This window comes from Pezoporus occidentalis, unplaced genomic scaffold (assembly GCF_034315485.1).
Source record: "Pezoporus occidentalis ecotype Australia unplaced genomic scaffold, CSIRO_AGI_Poc_V1 ctg59, whole genome shotgun sequence".
Lineage (NCBI taxonomy): Eukaryota > Metazoa > Chordata > Aves > Psittaciformes > Psittacidae > Pezoporus > Pezoporus occidentalis.
Window position 1 is genome coordinate 2,402,371 of NW_026915932.1, and position 27,876 is coordinate 2,430,246.

General features: G+C 39.3%; 1 protein-coding gene across 1 annotated transcript in view; it reads right to left on the reverse strand.

The window, feature by feature from the left end:
* Nucleotides 1-27,876, reverse strand: part of FARSB (phenylalanyl-tRNA synthetase subunit beta) — a 41,827-nt gene that overhangs the window by 10,248 nt on the left and 3,703 nt on the right. Inside the window, exons 6-16 of the mRNA XM_062638874.1 lie at nucleotides 27,464-27,614; nucleotides 26,156-26,264; nucleotides 23,740-23,810; nucleotides 22,387-22,448; nucleotides 22,249-22,300; nucleotides 20,705-20,766; nucleotides 20,124-20,331; nucleotides 19,621-19,701; nucleotides 16,388-16,480; nucleotides 10,956-11,073; nucleotides 4,280-4,432 (exon numbers count right to left, since the gene is read on the reverse strand). Of these exons, the coding sequence (XP_062494858.1) occupies nucleotides 4,280-4,432; nucleotides 10,956-11,073; nucleotides 16,388-16,480; nucleotides 19,621-19,701; nucleotides 20,124-20,331; nucleotides 20,705-20,766; nucleotides 22,249-22,300; nucleotides 22,387-22,448; nucleotides 23,740-23,810; nucleotides 26,156-26,264; nucleotides 27,464-27,614 (1,160 nt within the window). The remainder of the gene's footprint in view (nucleotides 1-4,279; nucleotides 4,433-10,955; nucleotides 11,074-16,387; nucleotides 16,481-19,620; nucleotides 19,702-20,123; nucleotides 20,332-20,704; nucleotides 20,767-22,248; nucleotides 22,301-22,386; nucleotides 22,449-23,739; nucleotides 23,811-26,155; nucleotides 26,265-27,463; nucleotides 27,615-27,876) is intronic.

Consider the following 27,876-nt stretch of genomic DNA (forward strand, 5'->3'; position numbering starts at 1 on the left):
GTTAAAAAATAAACAGAAAAAAGGACTGGAAGACTGGGAGATCTTCAAGAACAATTTGATAAACAAGTAGAACCAGCAGATTTATTTTTTTTTTTTTGAAAACAGATGTTGTCAAACAATTCTGATTATCTGACAAATTTGTAATTTGAGACTGCAAATACAGTTTCAAGGATGCAATAGCACCTGTAAAGTATCTATATTTGAACAACAATTAAATAGATTAAGTATTGACTGATATCTTCTACTATGGCACAAATGGTATTTGATGGCTTCGTAGTAACATTGGCACATTTCCTTTAGTTATCTAGTAAATAGACAGTTATTGACATTTAGGAACAGTGTAATGGCTGCCAAGCCAGGCAACAGAAAGGCCAGCATTGCCATTAAGAGCAATCAAGCTACAGTTCCTTAAAATAAAACGGGTATTAATAATGCCAAGTTCAACAGGGTATTCAACATCAGTCTCCCAGTTTAAACTGATCCCAGAGATAGTCAATGCTATACGTGTAGCTCTGAATTAGTGCCAGACTTTCTTCCTCTTGTCTTGCAAATTGAAGTTCACAGTTTAAATCTTCTTTTAAAATTGTCTGTTGTATAATTATTATTATGAAAACAAATGTTTATTGATGTTCTTAGTTATGGAGGTAACTATTACACCTCTGATTTCACAGCTAAACCTTACTAAATGAAAACCTATTACTGTGATTTACTGTGGAATTAAAATTTTCTACATTTTACCACACCTTTCATTTAATTAAACAAGGGCAGTAAAAAGAAGGGAGTGCAATTTCTCCTTTTTCAACAACTGTCAATTACTGAACAAAGCAAGACTTAATATGCATTTACTAAGGTGTTGCTAAAAACATACTCATTCCTGCTTGAAATTAAAATTACCTTCCAAGACAGTTATCAGAATGCCTCTAGTTTTCAATCCAAGGGAACTGAAATCAATGAAAGTAAACTCAAAAATACATGATTTTATTAAATTACCTGACAATATATGACCAAATTTGTTGGCTCTTCCTACCCATTTTTTTTATTGTTTAATAAGTTTGATTTTGTTTGCCTTGTAAATGTACACATCCATACAGATCTTTACGTTCCATTAATGGTACAGAGCTAGCTAAAATTTCAAGAGTTTTAAGCAAAAATTTTTGTTTTGGGGCACATATAAATTTGAGGATTGATGCAATAATTGTACTCTCTTCAACCTATGTTCGATTATGGATGCCTATGCTATAAAACAACCAAAAAAAACACCACCAAACCAAAATGCTTTTCTAAGTCAGTTACTGTAGGATTCACTAATGTATAAAAAAGTCCGTGCATTTTGAAACAATGGGTAGCATTTCACAGTTCTGTCTTTAAGAATCTGTCATTTTGTATATTTAGTGGTAATAAGAAACAAACAAAAGGTTCCATTGGTAACTTTAAGAAACTGAAAAGCACCGAGTGCCAAATGTACACTGAAATCTGTGAATTCAGTTAGAACCCTCTCTTCCTTGAGGCTGCTCTACACAGCTCTTCATTTATTAGCTAGCTCAGATTACACCAAAGTGTAGTGCAAAGGCCAGGGGAACATCACAATTTCACCCATATTTTCTAGCAGCTGTACTTTTTTTCACAGGTGTTGCTATAAAGGCAAAAAGATTCTGACCTTAAGGTCAAATCACAGGGCACTTAGGTGTTAGTGGAACAGAAGGAGCTTAAATAACCATGATTTGCACATATGGACCAAACAGGACTATAGTGCAGGCATTTCATTTTTCAAAGTGAATTTGGAAAAGAGGCAAATACATGCCCAATGCATCTCTATCAGTTCTTTGTTGCTTATTTAAAACAATTTTTTTTTTTTTGCCTATATTGTTTTCCAGTGATGACTGGAACTATGTTAATCAATTACACAAGGAAAAAAACCAGCTGGACTAAAACCCTACCTTTACACTGTGTCACTTACTAGTCAAAAGTTTTGCTTAAGATCACATACAGAAAAAATATCTAAGCTCTTTCTAAATCAGAGTCATAGGATAAACCACTTCTCAGTGTACAAATTTGTAATTTGGCACAGGCAATAAAAAAGCATGCTCCATAAAGATGCATCTAAAAATCCATGCCACGTGTCAAGTTCTGATTTAAAATCTCTGAAGTAACTTGCACTGTTCTGAATTATTTCAGTGTCCTGCAGTCATGTAAGATGTTACAGGGTATCTTTTTTGTTTTTCCCACTCAGCAACTGGCCTTGCTCTGATAGCTGCTGACATCTTCTCTCTCACAAATGCTCAACTGACAGACTGCAAATGAAGTTTTAAAAAACCCCAAACATTTCAAATCAACAAAAACCTAAAACCAAACAGAATCCCTCAAACTACTTCAATTTCCAACCATCTCTGCAGTGAAGGTCTTTTAAGTAAGTTGGTGCAGTTGACACTTCATTCACTGTGACATCAGAGTACCAGCCATCTGCATTGTTACCAAGGTTAAATTCTGATGTCAGTAGAACTGAAAATCTACATGCCACCCCAGGAGATTTTCCGTATCACTGGTGAAACAGAAAGTAGTAGGCACTTTTTTCTTTTTTTGGTCTATAGCCAAAAGCCACAAACTGCTTGTAATATATTGCATATGACAAGGCATAATCCATCCTTTACACTAAATGTATCGTAGAGTAATGTCATGGGAATGCAGGGACTTCGAATGGGCACTACAAATCCCTGCATTCCCAGGAATACTGAATAGCACTAACATCTAGAAATAGCTTCTCTGCTGTTAGGATTATTTTTTGAGGTCTTTTTTCCAGTTTCTCAAAGCCAGCCACACATCATTGAAATGCTACAGTACAGAATACAAACCACTTGCAAATATTTTCAGTACTAAAGCAAACTCTTCATATGTCTGGAACCAGAACACTATTAAAAAATGAGCTACAGGAGGGTTATGAAAAGGAATCTAACAGTTTGGTTTGACTTCAGTAACAGCTGAGTACAGAACTCCCAGAGGCACGTCTAACCCTCCCACAGCACTCCCTTTCCAAGTAAGAAGCTTTGGTATTATCTGTTCTGCGCTTGGCAGAATTAGAACAAGAAGTACAATTGTTTAAACACTCCTTTGGTCAATCTGGGAATCCTGTCAACAATATTCTAATAAACCCTTTGAAAGTCTGCCTAAGTAACACTGAGCAAAACTACTTTGTCAAAAAACAGGATGAAAAAAAGTATGTCAGCATTATGACACAAATGTGCATTAAAGTGCTAGGAGACCACTTAGTTGAAGTGTGATGTTTGGCGCCTTGGCAGTGCACTGCAAAACAGGGAAACATCTAACAATTTTTCATTAAAGTTCTATGAATAGGCAGGCTCAGTCAGGCTGTCAGGGACTTTCTGTCAGTGCCATTTTTTCTAGTAAGTGCAGAATGGAGGGACTTCTTCAAGCTGATTCGAGTCATGATGTGTAAGCAAAATCATAGCTGCTATCCCTGCTTTTCTTGCCTTTCTATATTGTATTGACTACACTGTTGTTAGAGAATATATAGAATAGATTAGTTGCTGATGCTTGCTCTCTTGCATCAACCTATGCACTCTCAATGAATGGGGTCAACCTGCTTGCTTTCTCTCTTACGTGCATATGCACGTACACAGAGGAGATTTTGCACTTAAGGATGTCATTTTTAATTCATATGTAACTGTATGGAGAAGGAAGTGGGCTGTTATACAACTATTTGTCTATGTAGCAGGTTCAGGCTCAAAGACAGCAGGTCTATCTATGAAAAAAAGATACATAAAGTATATATGTTCATATGAATATATAAATAAAAGTAAACATGAATAAAAGCTATAGATAAAGCTGTAAATTAAATGATCAGGTGTAAGAAGTAGTCTTTTCCAGGCACTGTTAACCAAAGAGAAAACAGTGAGTACCTGGCATATTCGTTAGTTCAACGACCTCCTACCTACCCTTGCAATCAGGTGATTAATTCATTATAAACAGACCATGAAGCTCATGGCATATGCTTTACTACGTTTCCTTTAACTGTCAACTCGCTATTTACATAAAACTACTCAGAATAGCTCACAGAAAGACAACAATACTATTTTACAATCAATGAATGCAGTTAATGCCTTTTCATTATCATTTCATCATACTGCAGTATGATACCATACATAATAATATTAATCCTTAGTTGCCTGATGCTGAGAACAACCAAAAGTTCACTTCAGATTGTAGAGGAACATTTGATCTCCAGAACAACCTCTGCTGTACACTGCAGCTCTGTCTTCCTTACCTTCAGCTGCCTTGATGGTGTAGCCATTCTCTTCATTTGGTGGAACTTCGAGGAGCTGCATGACCCTGTCCAGCAGACCGTGGATAATTTCAAAGCCCGGGCTCTTGTTGTAATAAACAGCACAGAAATGCCTGTAGTTTCTTGCACCTACATCTGAAGAAGAAGAAAAAATTATGTTGTCTGGGAATCTTTACCACACTTTCAATGATTCTTTTTTTTTTTTATGCATCAGTTTTCTTGTGCTGTAGTTTGAGGCACTGGTGGCTGAAAAGAGAAATGAATATGTAAAGTGACTTCTCTGACACACCTGTCATGATCTGAGGAAACAGTGGGATTTCTTTAACCTACTGGATTCTCGCAGTCAGAAATGCAAATAAAGACGCAAGGTTTCCTGTGCCTTGGACAGGAAACAGTGTGGTTACAAGCATCTTCTTCACAGTGGCAGGTACCAAGCATATAGTTAAGAGTTAAAGAAGTTAAGAACAGAATAGCCAAAATGCAAATACTCAATAAGCATCAAGGAACTTGCAATGCTGGTGGGAAAGCTAAATATTTATAGAACTGAGCTGCAGAATAAATATCAGTACAAAACAACTAGCCCACAACTTGAAATAAGTAATAATATTAGCATGGTGACTGATGAAAAGATCTGAATTCTTACAGGTTTCCAAATCATAACTGATGTTTTTTGTGATTGTCTTGGACATTCCCATAACCAAGTGACTATGAAAAATGTACTACATTGCACAAACTTAAGACACAAGTGACTCCAGCTTTGGAAAGTTCCTTAAGTCAAAACCCTAAAAAAACCACAGTGTAAGCTTTCTTAGGTAATTGATTTCACCAAAATAGGTTTTTCTTTTCTAAACTTCAAAAATTAGTATGTAGTAGTATGCTGTTACACTAGTACCTTTAAGCTACATGATCTCTCTAACAATACACACTCTCTAGCACTACCGTGCCCCACTTTGAAGCTTTAGTCATTGTGGGCTTCAACATTTTCACTTTTTGAGAGGAAAAGATCTCTGAATAGAGTAACAAATCTATTGTCACAGCTCCCAGTTAGTAGCAGTGTAATTCAAAATAACGGTTAATTTAGTGAAGTCGTTTATTGCCTTCAGCTCTTTACCTTCTCAAGGTTAAAGTACGTGTTCAGCAAGGTTGGTGTATACAAGAGCAAAGTTGCTGAAACTAGGGAAGGACTCTTTATGCGGCTGTCTTCTTCTAGACATTCACATGCTTTGAAAGCCCTGTAAGTGTATATACATTGCACTTCAGTTTGCAGCAGAGCTGCACTTCTGAAGGAAATCTCCTGATCTCTCCCACTTACCGTGCTTCTGTTCACACTGTAAAGCAACCCTGCAGCTCATAAACCAGAGTTTTTTCAACTGCAGTTCAGCCAGGACAGACGTACCAGAAGGGCACCTGAATAACTTCAACCACTCAAGAGTCATTCAGCACACATGATCAGGCTGGAGCTAGGACAGCCTGCATGCATATAGCATGTCATCAGCTAATCTCCCTTCTGTACTCCACTGCTTTGTAATACTGACATAGAGTGCAACAAGTTACAGCCAGATTTTCATGCATAGATTTCTCCTTTAGAGTCCTCTGGCTTCTGTAGTCTCCTAGTTGCTCATGTCTAGATGGATGTTCTTTCTCTTCCACTTAACAGTGATTAGATACAGGGAGAAAATGTTTTTACTGACAGTGATTTCATTCCTTTAAAAAAACCACAACAAACAAAACCCACAAAAATCCTTCTGATCTATAAATATCTGTAATGTTTGCGGGTAAAGAGGGAATAAGAACTTCTTCAGTAGTGAAGGAATGAAGAATGAATGAGTAGGGCAGCACCATGTGACATGGTTGCAGGCCTAGGGCTTTCATATTTCTTCAAATTACCCAAAAGAAAGCCACATAAAAACTGGTATACGCCAGGGTGAATTATGTTTTTTACAGAGTCTACTCTGCATGTCTGGAACTCTGGTCATGAAACAGCTGAACTTAGTGTTTCCAGGAAAAAAAGCACTGTACAGCATACCACTCATAGAAAGAGTGTGGTTAAAGATCCCTATGCAGATAGTGACTTCTGAATTGTACTTCCGCATAGCTCTGGACATATCAGAACTGAGCACTTCAGACCTCAAGAGACAGCTCTTTTCTATGGGCATCACTTATTTGCTGCTGCGTTCAACACAAGAAATAAGGGACATCAAAATCAACAGGAACCAAGCTCAAAACAAAAGGAAAAGTGGGTTCTTCAGGCTGTACAGAGTTAAGCAGTGAAACTTCTTCCCCACAGGATTTTGTGGCTATTAGAAACTGACACAGCTCTGAGGAGACATAAGAAGTTCACAGGATTTAAATCTATTACTTCTTACTCCAGAAAAAGAACCATGTTTGAGTTGAGAAGCCCCTGAGTTACCTGTGGTCAGAGAAGAGATGAACACTGGAAGTACTGTGTATGTGCAGCTGCTCTCATGTCTTTCTCTTGACAACCACTTTTCACTAGTGTTAGACAGGTTATTGGGCCAAACAAGCCTTTGGTCTTTGTGTCTGCTTAAATACATGTAGAAATCTTAGCACTCAATTGAACTGTTAATATCTACCACATGAGAAATTAGAGATAATATTTAAATTAAATTTACATCTTGTTTATTTACCCTAACTAACCATTTAGTAACAACAAATCTGTCAAAAACTAAATAGGAAAACATTTATCAAGTGACTAGAAATATATGGATTAAAAAGGACTGCAAAACCAGGAGCAAGAGCCTACACAAAAGATGAAAGCACAGCCTTTTTGAGCCAGAAGTAATTCAAAACTTCTAGTGCAGCAACTTGGCAATACAGCTGCAAGTTCTCTCATCAGTCACTGAAAGCTGAATTTACTGTTGCAGTAAGTCTGCATTTTGTCACTCAGGAGCTTTATTCTGTCATTATAACAATCATAGAATCACAGAATAGTTTGGGTTGGAAAGGACCTTAAGATCATCTAGTTCCAACCGCCCCTGCCATGGACACAAATTGCAGCGTCAAATAATGCTGAAGAATCCAATCCTGAAGTTAAAGTGGCAACACAGAGAAGCAGAGAAAATATCACTGACTGCAACACCTGATTTCTCGTCTGAGCACGCAGTCCCATCATATGCATCTCTATTTCCCAGCCCTACTAAGGTACCAGTCAGTAATACAGTCATGAGTGGTGGATAACTTATTTTCACGTTGTACTGAGCAGCAGAAAGGAAGAATATTTTTTTTCTTCCTGAAGACAGCATAGAGCTGCCTTTGGGAAGAGAAACTGGGCTGGACATTCAGTAGAATGTTTGGTTTTTTGGTTTTCTTTTTTTTAGCAGTACTTGTGACAACTATCTAAATTTAAATTTCATTATTATTCAGTTGGTCAGTGGTGTCTTCAGATCCCTATTCTTAACTGAAGCATCAGAAATAAATATGCACAACATGTTGTCAACTATAAAAATCATTAGTAAAGGGAAAGATGCATTTTTGAGCATTCAAAGAAGCTGTGTTATAAAGCTTACTCCTCTACAGAGTTATATTACAAGACAAGAAGCTCATGCACTACAGGCAATAGAAAAAATGAAAGTATTAGGAACTGTAGGCAAAAGCTGGCAGATGTTAGAAATGCTTCAGTTCTTTATAACTCACTTAAGAGATCTCTTGTGTCATGCCATGCAGCATTTCTATTTTTTAAATGAGCCTGCTGAGTATGTCAACCTGAATTATATATACATATATATTTCTGAGACTTCAAAGCACTTCCTGGGGATGCTGCTGAAAAACAATCCAAAAGATGGGCAGCTGGTCAGGAATATGTGAGCCAAAAGAGTACAGAAGAAGACAGAGTCATGTTGTATGCTGCCCACTTCCAAATTAGAGATGCTTTGGAAAAAATGACTTGGTGATCTGAAAGGGGGCACCTGCTCATTTAAACTTGTCTCTTAGTCTCACAAAAATCTTCAACTATTATCTGCATATAACGCTTCCAGACAGTTTGGAAAAATGCTTCAAAATATGGCAGCAGCTGTACTCAGAAATGATGCAAGTTGTGCTAAATGTGCGCTACCATAAGATTGCCAGATTCTCCAAGATCACTGGTCAGAGGTGACTTTCTAATGGATTGATTTCTTTTGTTGTTGTAAGGGAGAGAAAGGGTATTCTCACTTAGGACTGGTGGTATAAAGTGATGACTTACATGCTGAACTAGCCTAACTATCCTAGAAATGACTATCTAGTGTTACCAGTCAACCACACAAATGCTGTGTAACATAGTCAAAATTGGCACATTTCCTCCTGCCTTGAGAAGACATGCTTCTGCTCAGATTTGGTTCCATTTAGTTATATTAAATCTGATGCACATTTTGCTAATTTAGTATGTCAAACCTTTCTGCCAGATATGTCTGAAGGGAAGTATGTTCAGTTCACCTTGGTTATACTCTGGGTAAGAAGGTATTTTATCAAAAACAGTGTGTTTAAAAGAGCTAGGTTCATTCACACATGAATGACTACAGGATACCATTTCAAATACAGTTAAAGTCAGTACTCTTTTGACCTATACTTTTGAAATTTTTAATTGGAAATTCTGCATGCCAAAATCATGAAATAATAAAATTAAATTAGTCAGTCTGATGACATAAGCCTTCTGCAGGAAATCTCATTCCATATGTGAGAGGACAGAACCACAATTTTCAGGGTTTGCAGAGTTACCAGTCGTTCTCCCCTCCCCTTTCAAACTGTTTATTAGACAAGCATCATTTTCAAAGTAAATTTGGGAAAGACAGCAGTTATTCTAAACACAGCATTAAAAACAATTTCAGATACTGTTCACAGTCTGCAAGTGCTCAACGCATGAGAGCTGCCCAAGAGCATAGGGTACAAAGCTGCTACCTCAGAAGTCTTCATCTTTCATCTGTTGCAATGATTCCCATCAAAATGAAGTACACTACAAAATCAGTCTTTATAAAACTGTTAAGCTGCCACCTACGTAAATGAAAGCTTCCAAAAACTACAATTAACACATATGAAATACAAGTAACAATTTAACTTTCAAATTTTATAAAGCCAGAACAAATACACTTTTGGTTCTGAAGAATGCTGATGTTACTCTGTACCAGTTTGTTATGCACTACAGCAAACTGCATGTCCAACAAGGAGTAAGCTGCACCACCAAACTGTCTGTATTTAATAAAAAAAAAACAATCTGCATGGTTTGCTAAAATTGCTTATTTTGCTTGGCAAGCCTCTTTTTTTCTTTAAATAAAAAAGAGCAATCTACAAATTAAATTCATCACCAAAGCAATTTACTTGCTGTTTTGTTTATGCCTTATGTAAACCTTTGTTTTGCAGATCCCAGATACCTTAAATACAACCACTAAACTCTGAAACCAGATAATGAAACATCAGAACCATTCCTGCTGCTGAATTTAAAGTAATATCAGCTTTTTTCACTGAGGCAAAACTTCATTCAGAGTTGTAACTCAGTGTACAAGCACTTCTTCCCAAAGGCTGGAGCTTGTGCACTCCTTTTCCCTTAACAAACCATATAGAAAGAAATTAATCAGTAAATTTTAGTTAACTTTTTTCACATTTAAAAATCCATTTTTCAGTTCATTTTACTTCAATACATTTTCCAGAATAAAATAAGTTAATTTGAAATTTTGATCCTGTACAGTGGAAGCAGTGCAAAGAGGCCCCAAAAGACAAGAAGGATTTCACTGAAGCTTTTGAAAAGTGAACTAGCTGCTTTGTTTCACATAAAACAATTAAGGTTAGGGAACAATTGAAAGGCAGCCATGCCTTCTTAGCATAGTTGGATGAAGTGGAAAGATAAGGAAAACTTTTTGCAAATGAGAGGGGAAATTTCAAACTGTTGAGCTTTTTATTTACGCATTTTTATACACAGACACGCTCTATTCTTTACCCTGTATCTGTGCTATGTTGTCAGTTTTCCAGAATTTTGGAGAAGAAATTCAAGCACTGCTGTTTAAAGATGGTGGAGAAGGGATTCATATGGAGACACAACGACCCCAAAGTCTTTCTCTGAATTACAGCTCTCCAGAACCTGCTGTTCCCAGACTTGAGACCTACTGGTTTTCAATTGGTATAGCATTGCACACCTTTGAGACTGCAGCAGTTTAATCAAGTTCCAGTACTGTAATAGCAGCATGGCTTTGATATTTACTACTTTCCAAGGTTTGTGCTGCTTGAAAAGGCTACCAGCAGGTAGCCTCTTTCATGAGTTATATCCCTGATAAAAATACAAAGGAGCACTAGATTAAGAGCAAGTAAAAAAGGGTGCATCAATATAAGCAATTTAGAGCAAGTTATTTTTGGTGCAAAATTGTCTTGCGTTTATCCTTACAGTATTCTTGAGATATTTTTAAAGGATACTCAGATGCCTAAAAATATTTGCAACTTAACCTACTTGCACATTTGAGAGAGCATCTAAAATGAAGCTGTATCTCTAGCAACTCTAAACTCTAGCCTGTTACCACAATCTCTTAGCTCTTGCACTATGCACATAAATTAAACCCGAACAATGTAGTATGTAATGCCTATTACATTTTTAAAGAAATACAGATTTACTTACTATTACCATCTGTTATTGTAAACATATTTCCATTAACAAACATTTTGAGGAAACTTCTCTTACCTGTATTAGGATCTTTCACTACAACGTCAGAAATCTCAAAGAGCTTGAGAGGCAACGGCATCTTTCGGTTAGCAGCAATAGTTTTCAGCAGCCCAGGAAGAAGGGTTGTACGTGCCACCTGCAGGACAAATATGGGTGCTGCAAGTGAAATGGCTTCCAAAATAGTTCAGGTTAGCTTCTTCTTTTGCTCATTTGTAGTAAGAGTTTAAAAGTAGTCAGGCGCAAATACTGCATTTCTCTCCTATGTTTAAGCATCTTTGATTTAGAATTATTAAACTTGAAAATGTACATAGGCTGCATGTTTAGACTGCATTTTCTGACACGGCATATATGTGAGCATAGGTATTTCATAGATGCTTCAGCTGCAGTGCATAGTAGAAAAAAAATACTGAAAGAAATGCAAAAAATTCCCATAAATTTAATCTAATTTATGCAAAAGAGAAACACCATATGTTATTTTTGAAATATTTAGCGCTATCTAAACTATTGCTACTGCAGGATAACAATGAAATAGGCAAAACCTAAGTAACAGGTTACTTCAGTAATGAGGGAAGATCATGAGGGGAGAGCAGGAAGGGCGGTGAGGGGAGATTGTGAGGGGAGAGCAGTGATGGTCATGAGGGGTGAATTGAGATCGTGAGGGGAGAGCAGTGGTGGCCATGAGGGGCGAGGGGAGATCATGAAGGGCTAGAAGGGACAGCCATGAGGGATGAAGGGACATCGTGAGTGGAGAGCAGGGGCAGCCATGGAGGGCAAGGGGAGATCTTGAGGGCAGAGCAGGGGCATCCAAAAGGGGTGAAGGAAAATCTTGAGGGGAGAGCAGGGGCAGTGATGAGGGAAGATCGTGAAGTGAGAGCAGGCGCAGACATGAAGGGCGAAGGGAGATCATGAAGGGATAGCAGGGGCGGCCACAGGGAATGAAGGGACATCGTGAACAGAGAGCAGGGGTGGCCATGAGGGGTGAGGGGAGATCATGAGGGAAGAGCAGGGGCAGCCATGAGGGGTAAGGAGAGATTGTGAAGGGATAGCATGGGTGGCCATGAGGGATGAAGGGACATCGTGAGTGGAGAGCAGGGGCAGCCATGAGGGAAGCTCATGAGGGGAAAGCAGAGGCAGCCATGAGGGGCAAGGGGAGAGCAGGAGCGGCCATGAGGGAAGCTCATGAGGGAAAAGCAGCGGCAGCCATGAGGGCTGAGGGGAGATAGTGAAGAGAGAGCAGGGCGACCATGAGCAATCAAGGAAGCTCGTAAGGGGAAAGCAGAGGCAGCCACGAGTGGTGAGGAGAGAGCAAGTGCAGCCATGAAGGGTGAGGGGAGAGCAGGGGTGGCTATGAGGGATGGATGAAGGGCCATCATGAGTGGAGAGCAGGAGTGGCCATGATAGGCGAAGGGAGAGCTTGGGTGGCCATGAGTGGAGATTGTGAAGGGAGAGCAAGGGCAGCCACAAAGGGCAAGGGGACAGCAGGGGCAGCCATGAAAGGCGAGGGAAGCTCATGAGTGGAGAGCAGGGGCAGCCATGAGGGGAGCTCATGAGGGGAAAGGAGAGGTGGCCATGAGTGGTGAAGGGAGAGCAGGGGCGGCCACAAGAGGCAAGGGGAGATTGTGAAGGAAGAGCAGGGGCAGCCATGAAAGATGAGAGGAGATCTTGAGGGGAGAGCAGAGATGGCCATGAGGGGTGAGGGGAGAGTAGTGGTGGCCATGAGGGTGCGAGGGGAGAGCAGGAGTGGCCAGGAGGGGTGAGGAAAGATTGTGAGGTGAGAGCAAGGGCAACCATGAGGGGTGAGGGAAGATCATGAGGTGAGAGCAAGGGCAACCATGAGGGGTGAGGGGATTTCTTGAGGGGAGAGCAGGGGCAGCCATGAAGGAAGCTCATGAGGGGGGAGCAGGGGCGGCCATGAGGGAAGCTCATGATGGGAAAGCAGAGGTGGCCATTGAGGGGCAAGGGGAGAGCAGGGGCAGCCATGAAGGGTGAAGGGAGAGCAGGGGTGGCCATGAGGGATGAAGGGACATTGTGAGTGGAGAGCAGGGGTGGCCATGAGGGGCAAGGGGAGAGCAGGGGCAGCCATGAGAGGCGAGGGGAGATAGTGAAGAGAGAGCAGGGTGGCCATGAGGGGCAAGGGGAGAGCAGGGGCAGCCATGAGAGGCGAGGGGAGATCGTGAAGAGAGAGCAGGGAGGCCATGAGGGATGAGGTAAGCTCAAGGGGAGAGCAGGGGCAGCCACGAGGGGTGAGGGGAGCGCAGGTGCAGCCATGAAGGGTGAGGGGAGAGCAGGGGTGGCCATGAGGGATGAAGGGACATCATGAGTGGAGAGCAGGGGCAGCCATGATAGGCGAAGGGAGAGCTGGGGTGGCCACGAGTGGCGAGTGGAGATCGTGAGGGGAGAGTGGGGGCAGCCATGAAGGGCAAGGGGACAGCAAGGGCAGCCAAGAGAGGCAAGGGGAGATCATGAAGGGAGAGCAGGGGCAGCCAGGAGGGAAGCTCATGAGGGGAAAGGAGAGGTGGCCATGAGTGGCGAAGGGAGAGCAGGGGCTGCCACAAGAGGTGAGGGGAGATTGTGAGGGGAGAGAAGGGTCGGCCATGAGGGGTGAGGGGAGATCGTGAAGAGAGAGCAGGGGTGGCCATGAGGGGCAAGGGGAGAGCAGGGGTGGCCCTGAGGGGTGAGGGGAGAGTAGGGGTGGCCATGAGGGTACAAGGGGAGAGCAGGGACAGCCATGAAGGGTGAGGGGAGATCGTGAGGTGAGAGCAGGGGCGGCCATGAGGGCTGAGGGAAGATCGTGAGGTGAGAGCAAGGGCAGCCATGGGGGGTGAGGGGAGTTCTTGAGGGGAGAGCAGGGGCAGTCATGAGGGAAGATTGTGAGTGGAGAGCAGGGGCGGCCATGAGGGGCAAGGGGAGATCGTGAGGGGAGAGCAGTGGTGGCTATGAGGGATGATCGTGAGGAGAGCAGGGACTGACATGAGGGGCAACGGGAGATCATGAGGGGAGAGCAGGGGCACCCATGAGGGGTGAGGGGAGATCATGATGGGAGAGCAGGGGCGGCCACGAGGGGCAAGGGGAGATCATGAAGGGAGAGCAGGGGTGCCCACGAGGGGTGAGGGAAGAGCAGGGGCAGCCATGAGGGAGGAGGCAAGATCATGAAGGGAGAGCAGGGGTGGACATGACTGGTGAGGGGAGATCGAGAGGGGAGAGCAGTGGTGGCCATGGGGGAAGATCATGAGAGGAGAGGTGGGGCAGTCATGAAGGGAGAAGGGAGATGGTGAGTGGACAGGAGGGGTGGCCATTAGGGAGGAGGGGAGATCATGAGGGGAGAGCAGGGGCAGCCATGAAGGGTGAGGGAAGACTGTGAGGAGAGCAGGGGCAGCCATTAGTTGCAAGGGGAGATCGTGAGTGGAGAGCAGGGGTGGCCATGATGGGCAAGGGGAGAGCAGGGGTGGCCGTGAGGGGAGACCGTGAGGGGAGAGCAGGAGTGGCCACGAGCTGTGACAGGTGGCCATGAGGGGAGATATTGAGGGGAGATAGGGTGTGGCCGTGAGGGGTAGGGGCGGCAGCTATATAGTGTGGGGCACAATGAGGAGATATATGAGGGGTGGCTGTGACTGGAGATCATGATGGGCAGCCATTAGGCGAGAACAGTTTGCCCTTAGTGACACGGTTTAGTGGTGGGCTTAGCAGTCCTGGGCTAACATGGGTAACGATTGGGCTCAATGATCTTAAAGATCTTTTCCAGCCTAGTCGATTCTAAGATTCTATGAAGTATGCACTTACAAAACAGAATCAGGCATATTCAGATTGCAGTTGTGGACAACCAGAAATACATAGAAAATGCATGCAAACAACCAAGCAAGAGGCAATCATATTACTGTTCTTAACAGATCCATTCCCATGTGTTTCCTGTGTTCTCCATTCAAATACTTCTTTGTAAGGGCATCTTTCATGCCCGCCCTGTCCTCCAAACTGGAAGAGTCTGATTCAGTAAATTTAATGGAAAATGGATGGGAGTGACTGCTGCTTGACTGCAGGTAAAAAGTTACAATATGCTCAGTCACATCTTATCATTGCTAGTGCAGCATTTCTGTTGATTTATCCTACTTCTCCTAACAAATGAAGTGTTCCAGCTGCAAACTCAGCTGGAAGAGTATCCCTGGCATCAGTCTTCCCTTGTGGTGCTGGCAGAAACAGGGGTGGGGGAAAAGCCATCCCGAGAATCTCTTTACAGTTAACATCTAAAGTTGAAAATTTATAATGCATCAGAGAGTTATCTTTCCCAACTTTCAGGGGGGCCAACAGATTTTAAAGACTGAGGCTATTTTTGACACAAATAATATTTAGCCAATTATATGACTGCTTAGCAGCACAGCCACTGCAAAGGCCTGGTCTTTGAAGAACAGGAATCTGAAACTGTAGCTGGCTAAAAGGGCTGCTACTTCTCTTTTTATAATACTCAGTAATTTGTTTGTGGTACATTCTATATTACTGAGTTGAAATCACCATGCCAAACTATGTATGTGAACGGGTGATAACAGTCTAAACAGGTTACAACAGTGTCTTGCATGACTGCTGATTTGTGAACAAAAAAATACATGAAGGCACCCCAAAATTCTGTTCTTGAATCTCAAAGCAGCAGGAGACTGCTTTTAGTATTAGAGGCAAGATCTAGAAAGGTAACTTAGATACTTGGAGAAATTAGACTTACTGAAGATCTTGAGGGGGAAAAAAACCAAACAAATAACAAAATATTAACACTCACAGACTGCTGAAACTTTTCTAAACCTTTCTAAAGAGTTTACCTTTGTATTTCTTAGGTTAGACACAAAAGACTCAAATTTATCTTTCCCGTAAACTAAAGAAAGCAACTTTAAAAAAAAAAACACTTTCTAAAACCAGTACAAAAATTATGGGTACGCTTTTAGGTATTTTCAGAATTGTTGACAATACTGTACTTGAGCTCTCACACTGCTCTAGCAAAGATCAAATTACCTAGAAATGGGTATTAATTCTGTACTGTCCTTTAAGTATTTAAAAAGAAAAAAAGGAATAACAATTGTTAACAGTTAAAAAACCCAACATTTCATATTCACAGCTCATGAATTTTAGAGATTGCCAGACCTAATAATTCCATTTATATTGAATGGCTTTTCCAAATGCAGTAGTTGATCAATTATCTGGGATTTTCTGTAGTAAGATGGCTCAATTTTGCCACATGCTGTCATACAGAGCACGGGAGTTTACTGCTAATAGTATTTCACATCAAATAAGGTATTTCTCAGTGAAGGAGTAACAGAAGATGACTGCTAGCAAGTTTAGCACAAAAGTATGCACATCCTCTTTAATGCATGGAAAATAGCACTATGGTTTATAAATTTTATTTCCTATTAGTTTCTTTTTCTCCTCTTTAGATACAGACAACGTTGCTCCCAAAACCTGAATTATCTCACCTGAAATTCTGCAGTTTTGGGGTTTGCTATGCGCACAGCTTTTGTTGCAGAGATATCCATGCCAAGTTTATCTGCAACGTCCTCTTGGGAACACTGAGAGGAAAAGACAAAATACACCAAAGTCAAGTAAGTTAAAATAGACAGTAAGCCAGTGATGAAATCTGATATTAAGAATGAACAATGCAGTTGTAGCACTTGCTCTGAGGCCCCATGATGTATGCTCTCTTGTGCAACACGAAGTTTTTCATAACAAAAATTAAGCCCCAGTCTTAAGACTAAGTAAGCAAACTGGTTTATCTACAAAATGTTAAATACTAACCAAAATTAAGCTAGTTTAATGAAAAAAAGGCAAGTGTTTACTTTGGTTTCTATCACGGATAGTTGTAATCTGGTTTATAAAAAGAGGCTCAGATTCTGCCTCCTGACTTCCAATGACTGAAGTATTTTATTTTGAAAATAGTATCTGTAAAGGGACTGTTACCCCAGCTTTCTCACAAAGAAAATCCCTTGTGGGCTACTTACAGAAAATAAAGTACTGTCTATGAAAAATAGTTCGTATGGTCAAGCCTTCAATTTTAATAGCTGCATAGGATTCTCATAGTTAGAATCATAGAATCGTAGAATAGCTAGGGTTGGAAAGGACCTTAAGATTATCTAGTTCCAACACCCCTGCCATGGGCAGAGACACTTTCCACTAAACCATGTCACCCAACAAGTGACATCATTCATGTTGGTTTCATAGTTCATTGTTGGTTTCAATTTTTTGAACTGGAATATTTTTAAAGCCCTTATTCTCTGGGTGTATTTTTAAGCTGGTCAGTAAAGCAATACGCATGCACTTTATCAGGCTCAGACTATGTCTGTGCATGTAAACAACAGATGCTACTGATAAGATCCACATCACAGATTTTCAGAATTTATAGCTTTATTAATGTATTAAAGAAACCATTAGCAGACTAGGCATGTAATTGAGGATTTGCTGGTATACTGCAGTCTCCCAGAAGTGTTCCCTTTGCACTGGCAGCGCTTCGAAAAGCATGCTGATAGACCAAATGTGAGGAAAATGAGCAGATGATTTAAAAAAAGTGGATTACTAGATTAAAAAAAAATAAATCAAATGAATGCTGACCTTAGGAGGAGAAAACTGTGTTAAACAGTTTTCAGATGTGTATCTAAACTACAGTATGTTACTGCGATTTAAACTAAATGCATTTTGGCTAAATTGGAGCTCCTCAAAAAAAGCCATGTTGCTGACTAGAAGTATAATTTTGGGCTCAAACCAAGAAACAGACTGTCTATACAAATACACAAGCAGTGTTTGTCACATAATGGTGGGCTACAGAATGTAGCAGCATAAATGATATTTGTCATAGTCAGGGGCCTCACACTGGTTTTTAATAGAGTGTTGGTGACACAGCAGACTGTGGGTTTCATTTCCACAGCAGAAATACAAACATGTAATGTGATAACATGATATACTGCATGATCTTACAGAATTTTGCTGTTGCAGTTCATAAAGGTCTTTGGTTGTAGTGATACAGGTGTGATATATTCAACATTTTAAAGTGTACCACCTATTCAGTGCTGAAAAAAAAAATTATATTTACTAATGAATAAGGAAAATATAGAAAAGTTTGACCATGTTGTACGTATTATTTCCCCAACATCCCCCTGGTACTACTGCAGGTAGTCTGAACAACTTTGTCAAATATTAGCACTGCAGGAAGAAATACTAGTCATTTTTCTGGTTACTTAAATGAGTTAATAACAAAATATTAAAATTTAAATATATTTATCAGATGTTAGAATTAGTTCAAATTTTTCTTTTGAAGCTCAATGAAATCTGGAGGTTTTAACATTTCATTTGGTCCATTTGTATTACCAATTCTGGTTGCAATCCCTGAACTTTTTAAATGCATGTAAGTGTTTTGGGACTCTGCATCACTGGATATTAGAAACTTTTAGTAAGTTATCAAAAAATAATCTGTGATCAGACAACTATCTCTTAAAAGGTTGTGTACTTTCAGGAACATGTATTTCTGGCCTCTAATAATTAAGTTCAGGAAAAGGCTGGGAAATTTCAGAGAGGTTTTAATAGAATATATGATGGTAGCTCCCCATTTGCTAAAATGCACACAAATTGCACTTTAAGGCAAAGGCTTTGAGTGGATTTTGAACAGAAAGGATTCTCTAAAACTTGTAGCGTATTTTCAGTAGCTGACTTTATCAGTCTCAGTGTGTGGACAGTTAATACCATGTACATTTGGAGGGCATGGGTGCATGTACTCGTTTTTATTTTTTTATTATTATTTTTGAATAGTAGATCAGATTCTCTGATCCAGTTTAAAGCTATTGCAAAGAGGTATGGACAAGTGGCCATAACAAAGATGGTGTTTCCTACTGACCAATCTTACTGCAAAATTTCAGTATGAGAAATCATGCCAGCTGTTGGTACTGCAGTGGCACATGCTGCTGCAGAGTAAATTACCTAATTCTTGGTAAAAGACCACTGCCATGGTTGTAACAAACAATATGAATAGTACCAGTGCAAACAACAATTTATATTTTTATTTGTTCCTCCATGAAAAAAAACCAACCAAAAAACCAACCAAAAAAAAAAACCAACCAAAAACCCCAAAACCAAAAAACTTTGGTGAAATTTATAGAGGTATTTGTGTCCCCTTAGTGTGCAATATAACTTTTTTACAAGTATTTTTAAAATAAACTCTTTGAGTAACTATGTATCAGCTTATCATCTAATGCAAGGAATCATGAGCAAATGACAATACTAAAAAGAGACGAGAAACAGGGTAATCTCTAAACTGTTGTAATATCCATCAGAAAGTATTAAATTTTTATGTTTGTTTTCCAGATTATCAAACTATAATGCATTTCACATCTGGTGATCAAAGTCTCAAGAGAGATTTGCTGTCTTATAACTTCATCCTATCAAGTTAAACTAAAACCAGTACTTCAGCAGCTAATTTTGCCTCTATGTTTAGAAGCACATGCCACATTAACAGTGGCATTCCATTTCTCTGACTTACAAACTCACAAAATAGTATACTGTAAATCCAAAGGACTAGCAAACAATTGCCTGCCAAAATGGTAACAAATACTGATATATCTACACAACAACATATTCTCAGACCCTCTGACCATTCTCTGCAAGTTTTGGTTGAATCACTCTTCCAACATGCAAGTAAGAAAAATATGAAATCAATATAATATACCAGGGCAAAAGTGAGCGCTTCAGTGAATCCAGCAGCTGCCAAGTCCAGTCTCAGAAGTTCAGTGAGCTTATTGAGGGGGAGCTAAAACGAAACAAAAAAGTTTTCAACTTCCACCTAAAAACATTTTCTATTCTTTCCCGAGGTGATTTTGCCTGTTACACTATGGTGAGTTCACCAGGGAGGTACTATGCTTGTGTGCTTGAAATTTATGAAAGCGTCAGCCAGCTGCCTTTAGGCTTGACTGAGGAAATGAATCTCCCAATTAGAGATTTAATACGGGCTCCCTATTTAAACCCTGTCTTTTTTCAAGTACCAGCAACCACTGGTCTTGGGCTTATTCAAATCAGTGAGGCATCTGTTTTGTATCCTACCCATGGTAAATACTTCTCAAGGCAAAGCATGTCAAAATATTTAATTCCTAGGTTCTGTTTTCCCCAAAGCCCTTCTGGCATGCACTAGTCATTTACTGACAACAGAGCGTTTATTTGAAGGGGCAATCTTACTTGATTAGCTATGGTGTACGTTTTCGGAATAGCCATCTGAATGTTGTTATAACCATAAGCTATTGCTGCATCTTCTACGATATCACATGCATGGATAATGTCCGCTCTGGTAGGAGGGATTTCAATCTCTATATTGTTCCCATTCCCTATGACGTGTGACTTCAAACACATCCTAGTCAGCAGCTTTGCAAGGCTTGATGGAGTTTCACTGAAACAAAACAAGAGAGTAGTAATTTTTGGATCTTGCACTGCATTGATGTTTCTGCTGCACTGTCTGAAAAACTCCAAGTGCTGTGTGGACTGTACACACACTTGGCATTTGATCAGAACCAGCTCAGATTCTGACTCTTGAAACAATCATTTTCTTTACTTCGTAACAGTTCTGTAAGGCCATAAAGAATCACTCACTTTCCTTGAAAAAAGGGGGAACAAATCTTACAGAGTTGATCTAATTACCCAGAATAACCCTTGAATTTTTCATAAAAAATAATCACACAATGTAAATAACTTTAAAACAAAGCAGTGTTTTCTAGTACCTTTTCCATGATTAATGAAAACTGTTTTCATTTGCAATAACACACCTGATTCCTATTTTCTTGTTAATGAGCTCAGGTTTCACCTTCTCTTTTCGGTAAGCCAGTTCCTAAAAAGAAAGACAAAGCTTTCCAGCATACACAATGTCTGTCATTCCTACCTAAGAGGATTCAATTTTGACATTTTAGTAATCTAGGTTCTTCTAATTATGCTAATAAAATGACATCCACAGCAGACAAGTGTGGAATACAAGGCTAAACAGAACATTTTAAGGTAACAGGATTCTTGAAAATATTATAGTATACAATGCAAAAGCTGTTCTCGGTTAAGCTAAGAAATTGAATGTGGCATGAAATCCCTGTTATTGAAATATTCTAATAATTTCTGATATAAGCAAGTAACAGTTGCTGAAAGTTTCTAGTGACCAGTGGATCCTGAGTCAAAGCCCTAAAGCAGAGGTGAATGGTCATGGTCTACTACAGATCAAATGACTTATAGGAGGAAAAGGAAAGAAAACTTTCTGTTTCCATACTGGGCACAGAAATATCTATTAGTATTTTACACAGAAAGTTTGCAATATATTTAAGGAAGTTATTTTGTATATATTTACTTAGGTGTTTCTAAATGTCTAGATACACAAATGCTGAAAAACTTTAGCAACTAAAACTTCGGGGATTTTTTTTCTTTTAGCTAAAGCAGCTACTTTGTTCATGGCAGAATTCTATGTCTTGCTTCTATTGATTAAAGCTGACATTGCTAAAAGAAAAGCTGAAATATCACTAGAAGAACTCTCAGTAAAAATAAGTTTCTTTCCCTTTAAAGCAGAACTCTGTCATCAGCTACTTTCAGGAAACAGGATGAATTGTTTTCTTTGTTCTTGTTAAGAGAACAAAAAAGTAAGACTCCACTAAAGCGAAGCGGCCTGCCTGGGACTGCATGCAAGCAAACCTGCACTTGAAGTCAACATCCTCCCTTATAGACCTTTCACTTTATAGACTCCAAATATATAATGACTGAAAACTCCAGTATTACAAGGTTATTTTAAATGAAGGGCATTAAAGCTTTCAGATCTGATAAGTCAGTTATGGTGAGGCTGATTTCAGTTGTCCACTGGCTTAAGGCTAAAGGACCTCTTACTGCATTAATTTTTCCTGATTTGGAACACAGAGGTTTTAAAGGCTTTAGACACAGATTATGACCTTTGATTGCAATCTTTATTTGTTCCTGAAAAAGTTCCTATAACATGAACTCTACACCACAACAGTGGTTGCCACTTGTAACTTTAAACCCTACGCTTCTTTTTGGAGTATCAGATTATGTCAGTGATACTGTATTTTTAGCGTTATCATAAACTAGTGGAGCTTCAGAATGAGTTTTCTAGATAATGGAAAGCTGCAGTTGGAGTTATTTTTCATGGGGCTAGAGAAGGCTCTGACTTACTAACATAAAGATAGTGCCAAGCTGAGCTTCCACACTATACATCAGAACCAGTATATACTTCCTCTGCAGAAAAAGAAGACAATGCCACTCTTACCAGACTTTGTATAAGTAAAAAAAGAAAGGATACTGAGATACATATCCCTATGCTTACCGGACAGATGCAGGTCTTCCCATTAGGATAAATGACTTCTACTGCTTCAACACTATGAGAGACAGAGAAACAGAAGTAAAAATGTTTTTAACACATGGCCTAAATGTAATGTCTCTCTGACTGGAGATTCATACTCACCTGAATGGCTTCTCACAATATTCACTAAACATCGTGACTATAATATCAAGAACAATTTTTGCCTACAAAATAATCACATAGAAATCTGTCATCTACTTGTGTTAGAATAGACAAAATATCTTAATAAAAAACATGGGGGGGGGGGAAGTCTTGTCTTATACTCTCTCATTTCATTCTATTTAACAACTAAAAACCAAAATCCTAGCAGTCTAGAATACTAGATAATGTTTTTCTTTTGCTGCAGAGACAGTTACGCAAAAACTTTGTATCTTTGGTTTTCAAGGTGCTGCAGCATTTATGTGTCTTTCCTAAACTCTGCTCTGAATATACATAGGGTCTTTCATAGCAGATGGAACTACGTCTTCCCAACCTTCAGTCTAATTAGACATTTCACTGATGCTCAAGCAAGAATGTAGAGGCTGAAGGACTCTGTGTTGTTTAATACACTATCAAATAACCTGCACTATCTTTTGTCTCACAGTTAATATTTTAAGATTTTTAGTGTAACAGAACATAATAATGCAGTTCAAACCAACTTCTCAATCTACAAAGGTTGTTTTTTTGATGCCTCGCAGTATAATTTCCTTCATGTAAGCAGAACAGCACCATTTTTACTATCAAGGCAAGCAGTAGCAAGAAGCAATTCTTTATTAGTTTGCTTAGAAGTCACTCTCCAACATGCTAATTTATTTATGTCATTAACATACGGTGTTGTAGGGTAAGTTAAAAGTGGTTTTGCTCTTAAGTGTCAAGATACATGTTTTAGGGAAACTACCAATGAATGCACAACCTGTATTCAAGAACAGGCAATTATAACTGCTTAGGCTTTCATGCTTCAGATCTGAGTTACAGAATTTGCATATAGAAAGACTTCCATTTGACAATTATTTGCACAGCATCCCTGCTTGAAAAAGATAACTATGAAGAGAAAGTGATGTCTTCCTTCCCACAGCCCAAATTTTCAGGAGACAAAGTGATTCTTTACAAAGAGTATTCTGGCAAAACAGGTAGTCTTAAGTGAATTTTACTCTTTTTGAAGCCTTTCAGATTTAGAAAAAGTGCTCAACAGCAAAAAAAGCCCTGAATTTACTTGAGTTACTCTCTCATACAGACTGAAAAGTTAATGTTTTCAGTAAAAAGAAAATGCAATGAAAATAAAACACTGTCTACAGAGCAAGCCTCAAACTGTGTTGAGGGAACTCCACACAGGTCTACAACTTATCCTGCCTGCCCTTTTGAAATGGGAGGCTGGCTCTATAAACACCTGGCTATCATAGCTCCTTGTATTGGAGCCCTACCATCCAGAGGGAAAACAATATTAAAGCATATCAAAAGCAAGAAAGATTAATTTACCTTTGTGATATCTGTGCCTGTACATTCAATAAACACATTTTTTGTGTTTACGGTTATTTTTGTATGATCTCCTAAAACATGTAAAGAAGACAAAATGTTAAAAAATGTTACTGCTTTTCTTGCAACAACACTGATACTGACTCTTTTTGTGATTCAGAAAGATGACTGTCATCTTCTGCAGCTTAAAAAGGCACTGTCTACTGCACCAACATTCACAATTCTTACCAGAATAGCAGCTCTTATTTTTAAATTTATGAAACAGAAAGAGGAAAGAGACAGACCAGACTCATATCTGGTTATGCTTTACACTGAAAAACACACAAATCTACAGGTATCCCAGTATCCTGTCGAAAAAGAAAACCACCAGACTAGTGGCCATCTGCTGGTTGCAAGCTGGTTCTGCACTTCCAGCGCATCTTTAAGTAACACGTTTGCATTCGATGTGTGATGTGCACACAAAAGCAGCCCTGGACAGGAATTAAATGCTTTCTAAAAAGTGACTTAGACTGATGAATACCCATAGATACATCTCTGAATAACCTACATCTCTTGACATTGCCTCCTGATACATTACGGGTTTGTCTACATTAGTGATTCAGGTCCTAGTATGGGTTCCTATTAGGCATGAATTCGTTTTGTGTCTGTACTGGAAGTCATTAGGATTAATGGGAGTCATGAGTCACTGAAGCACATCACTGATGCAGTCAAAACTGTTTCTTGTCTGGAAGAAGCAAGATAGAACATACAACTTAGGGGCATCACCTAAAGTATCTCTCTTGCAAACTCGATGCAAAGTCCCACAAGTAGTTGGCTCCCTACAAAAGTGGGGTCCAGTTAGTAAGCCACAACCAATCTAGAGCACCTGTAGAGCACCTGTAGGGAAATCTGTCTCATATTGCCTGTTGGGTACCGATGTGCAGTGCATACCTTGAATGGATTTCACTGCTGGTGAGCATACAGCTTGGACATACAGATTCCTAGAACTGTGCGGGATCATGACAAATCTAACCTTGTCCTTCTCACCTTTCATTGAACCCCACAGGAGGCAAAGGGAAGCATGCTGTTGGATATACATGGACACTCCTGTTTCCTTTGTTTGACCCTGAGAAAGTCATTCAGCTTCTGTTTTCATTTCCTACCTGAAAACTAGGTCACAGTTAGACTGAAAGTTAAGTGCACTGGAGATCTTAAGACTGAGACATCTTGTATGCCTCTCCCTTTGATGCTGCGCTGTACCTCTCCGCTGATGAAATATATTCAGCATTTCTGGACTTACTTCAAAACAAATATAACCTTTCACTTAAGTGCTTGTAGATAATCCAAAAAGCCAGCAGAGATGTTTACATTTCCTTAACTGTTTAAAAAGTACCTTTAAACTGGAAGCCTCTCTCAAATGCTTAGAGCCTTAAACTTAGAGACAGGTATTAAATTTAGCTCAACCTTTTAAATTGATAAAATGTAAGTATGCAATCCTAAACATGGAACACTCCAAAACTGGAATGAGCCTAAAAAACAAGGATGAGACACAGTGGTTGATACAATTTTCCATTCAGAATAGCTATTCTTACCACTCCCTGACACAGAGTTTGAGCTGCCTTTTAAGAAGACTTCAGTTAGCTATTTAAGATATGGGTAAGACTGATTAGCAAAAATACATCCAAAAGGGATTATCACTGCAGAGTTTATGTGTCAGTGTACAGGAAAGTTACTGATTGTTGATTTAAATATACAAGGATACTGAAATATCTTTGTTAAAGGAGTAATTCTAGCCATATCATTAAGCGGCTTTAGTAACCATGGTTCTCAAAAATCATCCAGTTTCTTCTGCATTCAGAAGAAAACTATGTTTAGAAACAGTAAAGAAGTATAGACCAATTTATTCTTTTTAAGCCATTAAAGTCTTCTGGAATCACTTCTGTGATAGCAGAAGAAGCTAAGAAGTGGTTCACACTGCTGTTACATAAGCTGGGCTTAAGACTTGGGTGAAAAGTTCTCTACTGTAACCATATAACATGGAGTACAGACTATTACGGTTACCAGTTTACAAAATAATTTCTTACACGCTTCTTTTAGCTAAATGTCTGATGAACAATGTTTATACATGCAAAGAAAATGCTTTCCTAACAAAGGCTCCTGTCACAAGGAAACTTCTTGAGTTCTAGAAGGGTATGAAGAGCTAAACACAGGGGTTTGCAGAGGGACTCTTGATGAGGATGAGAAAAAAGGAATACCAGCAGCCTAGGGAGGGAGCAAAAAAATTGGCTGCATTTAAACTGAAATAAGACTCTGTGAAATTATAAGTGACACAATTTTAAGAGGCCAGAATAACCCTTATTACACATCAATATTTCTGTAAGACACTCTAACTCACACATTACCAGCAGCTATAGTATAAACTAGTCTTAAGTAATCTTACCGTTGATGATTGGTGGCATGGACAGAACAACACCGCTGCTGTCATAAATGACAGGATAAAGTGGCTTGTTTTCAATTAGGTGTAAATAGTGCCGAAGGTGGCTGTCACTCTGGAGAAACAAAGCACAACCTAAGTTTCATGTTAGCTCACTTGTGCTACAGTCCTTTGCTGAGAGATTAACAGGAATTTTGAAAGAGTAAAGGATTGGCCTCAGAGCTAGGTACCTGACTAGCAAAAGCTGTTTGCTCTCAGAAGCAAGAAAACCTTGAAAAGAGAGAACTGGATTTTTTGTTTTCTTCAGAAGTGTTAAAAATTATTCTTGAAGGATTCTCTCAAAGATGCATAGGCTGTGCTGTCCAAACCACAGCAGACTTTTAATTGCAAATCCATGGGCACACATCCTTACTTCAGAGCAACTTTCTTTAGAAATGACAAAAATTAGCATTACAATACTTTTAATTATGAGCTGCTGAATACTGACACATTTATGCTTAAATTTGATTAAAAATTCACATCTGTTCCAATGACATAGGTATATACTGTTCCAAAAGCATCGTTTACTTTACGTCTTTCTGATACTCCTTGTTTCCTAGCACTCTTACTCATCTTCAGTCAGACATCTTTTGAGAATTTATCTCTAGGACCAGTATATGTGCTCCAGAACAGCTGTATATTGTAATGATGGTGATAACAGTATTGTTTTCAATGCTGACATTTAGTGACACATGTAAACATTGTAAAATTAGACCTGATAGAACCTTTTCCTAGCATTTACCAGGTCTCCTCAGATGCTGGGCCAAGAGCAGTGCCAGCAGACTTAACTTGAGCCTTTTACACAGCTACCCTTGCCTAACATATAGTTGTGTAAATAATTCAACATCTTCCCCAAGTAAACTGTCCAAATTAACATAACATTAAAAAACCCTGGTATTTTTTACCCCAAACTTTTGTCACTTTGTAGACTGAGTATCTTACCAGGGTAGACAGATAAATATACAACTCTTTTACAGTATTAAGAGCATCATGAAGAATAAATAGTCTTTGTGATGATAAATCAGTGGGTTAATGTAACTATTCTAATATTTGTGCTTAGCCAGAAAACACCGTAGTGTATCTTCCACGAACAGTAAAGTATTACATGCATTTCTCATGAATAAGCAAAATGTTGAATGTCCACTGGCTGAAGCTACATAAAGTAACTGTTTTATTTGTAAGAACAACTCTTAACAACAAGGAAATGAGATACGTTAAGCCTTGGAAATGTATCTTCCTGCATTTAGTGCAACAAGTCTAAAAAATTCCACTTACCCGATAGAGATCCATAATCTGTGAAGCTGTGTACTCCTGAGATTGATTCAAGGGCTTGAATTTAATTTCAGAAGGTGCTTTAGCTGTGTAAGTAAATGGACCAGAGACAGTGTCCAAGTCATGGGTACCTATTGCTACTAATGCTCTTCTCCTACAAAGACGGAAGACAAAATAATGATTTTGTTAGTAATATCAGGGGTTCCTTTGAGACAGTATCTCATGAGTCTATATACTCCAATGCACTCATAGGATTTACTGAAAAAGTAAAAGGGCAATTGTGAAAAGCCTTGAAAATTATTTTCAGGAATAACATTTTAATGAATGGCAACAACACAACAGTCAAAGACAAATCCAATGGGACTGTGGCAAACACTTTTTTCAGCTGTTGTAGGAACTGTAACAGCTATTTATGT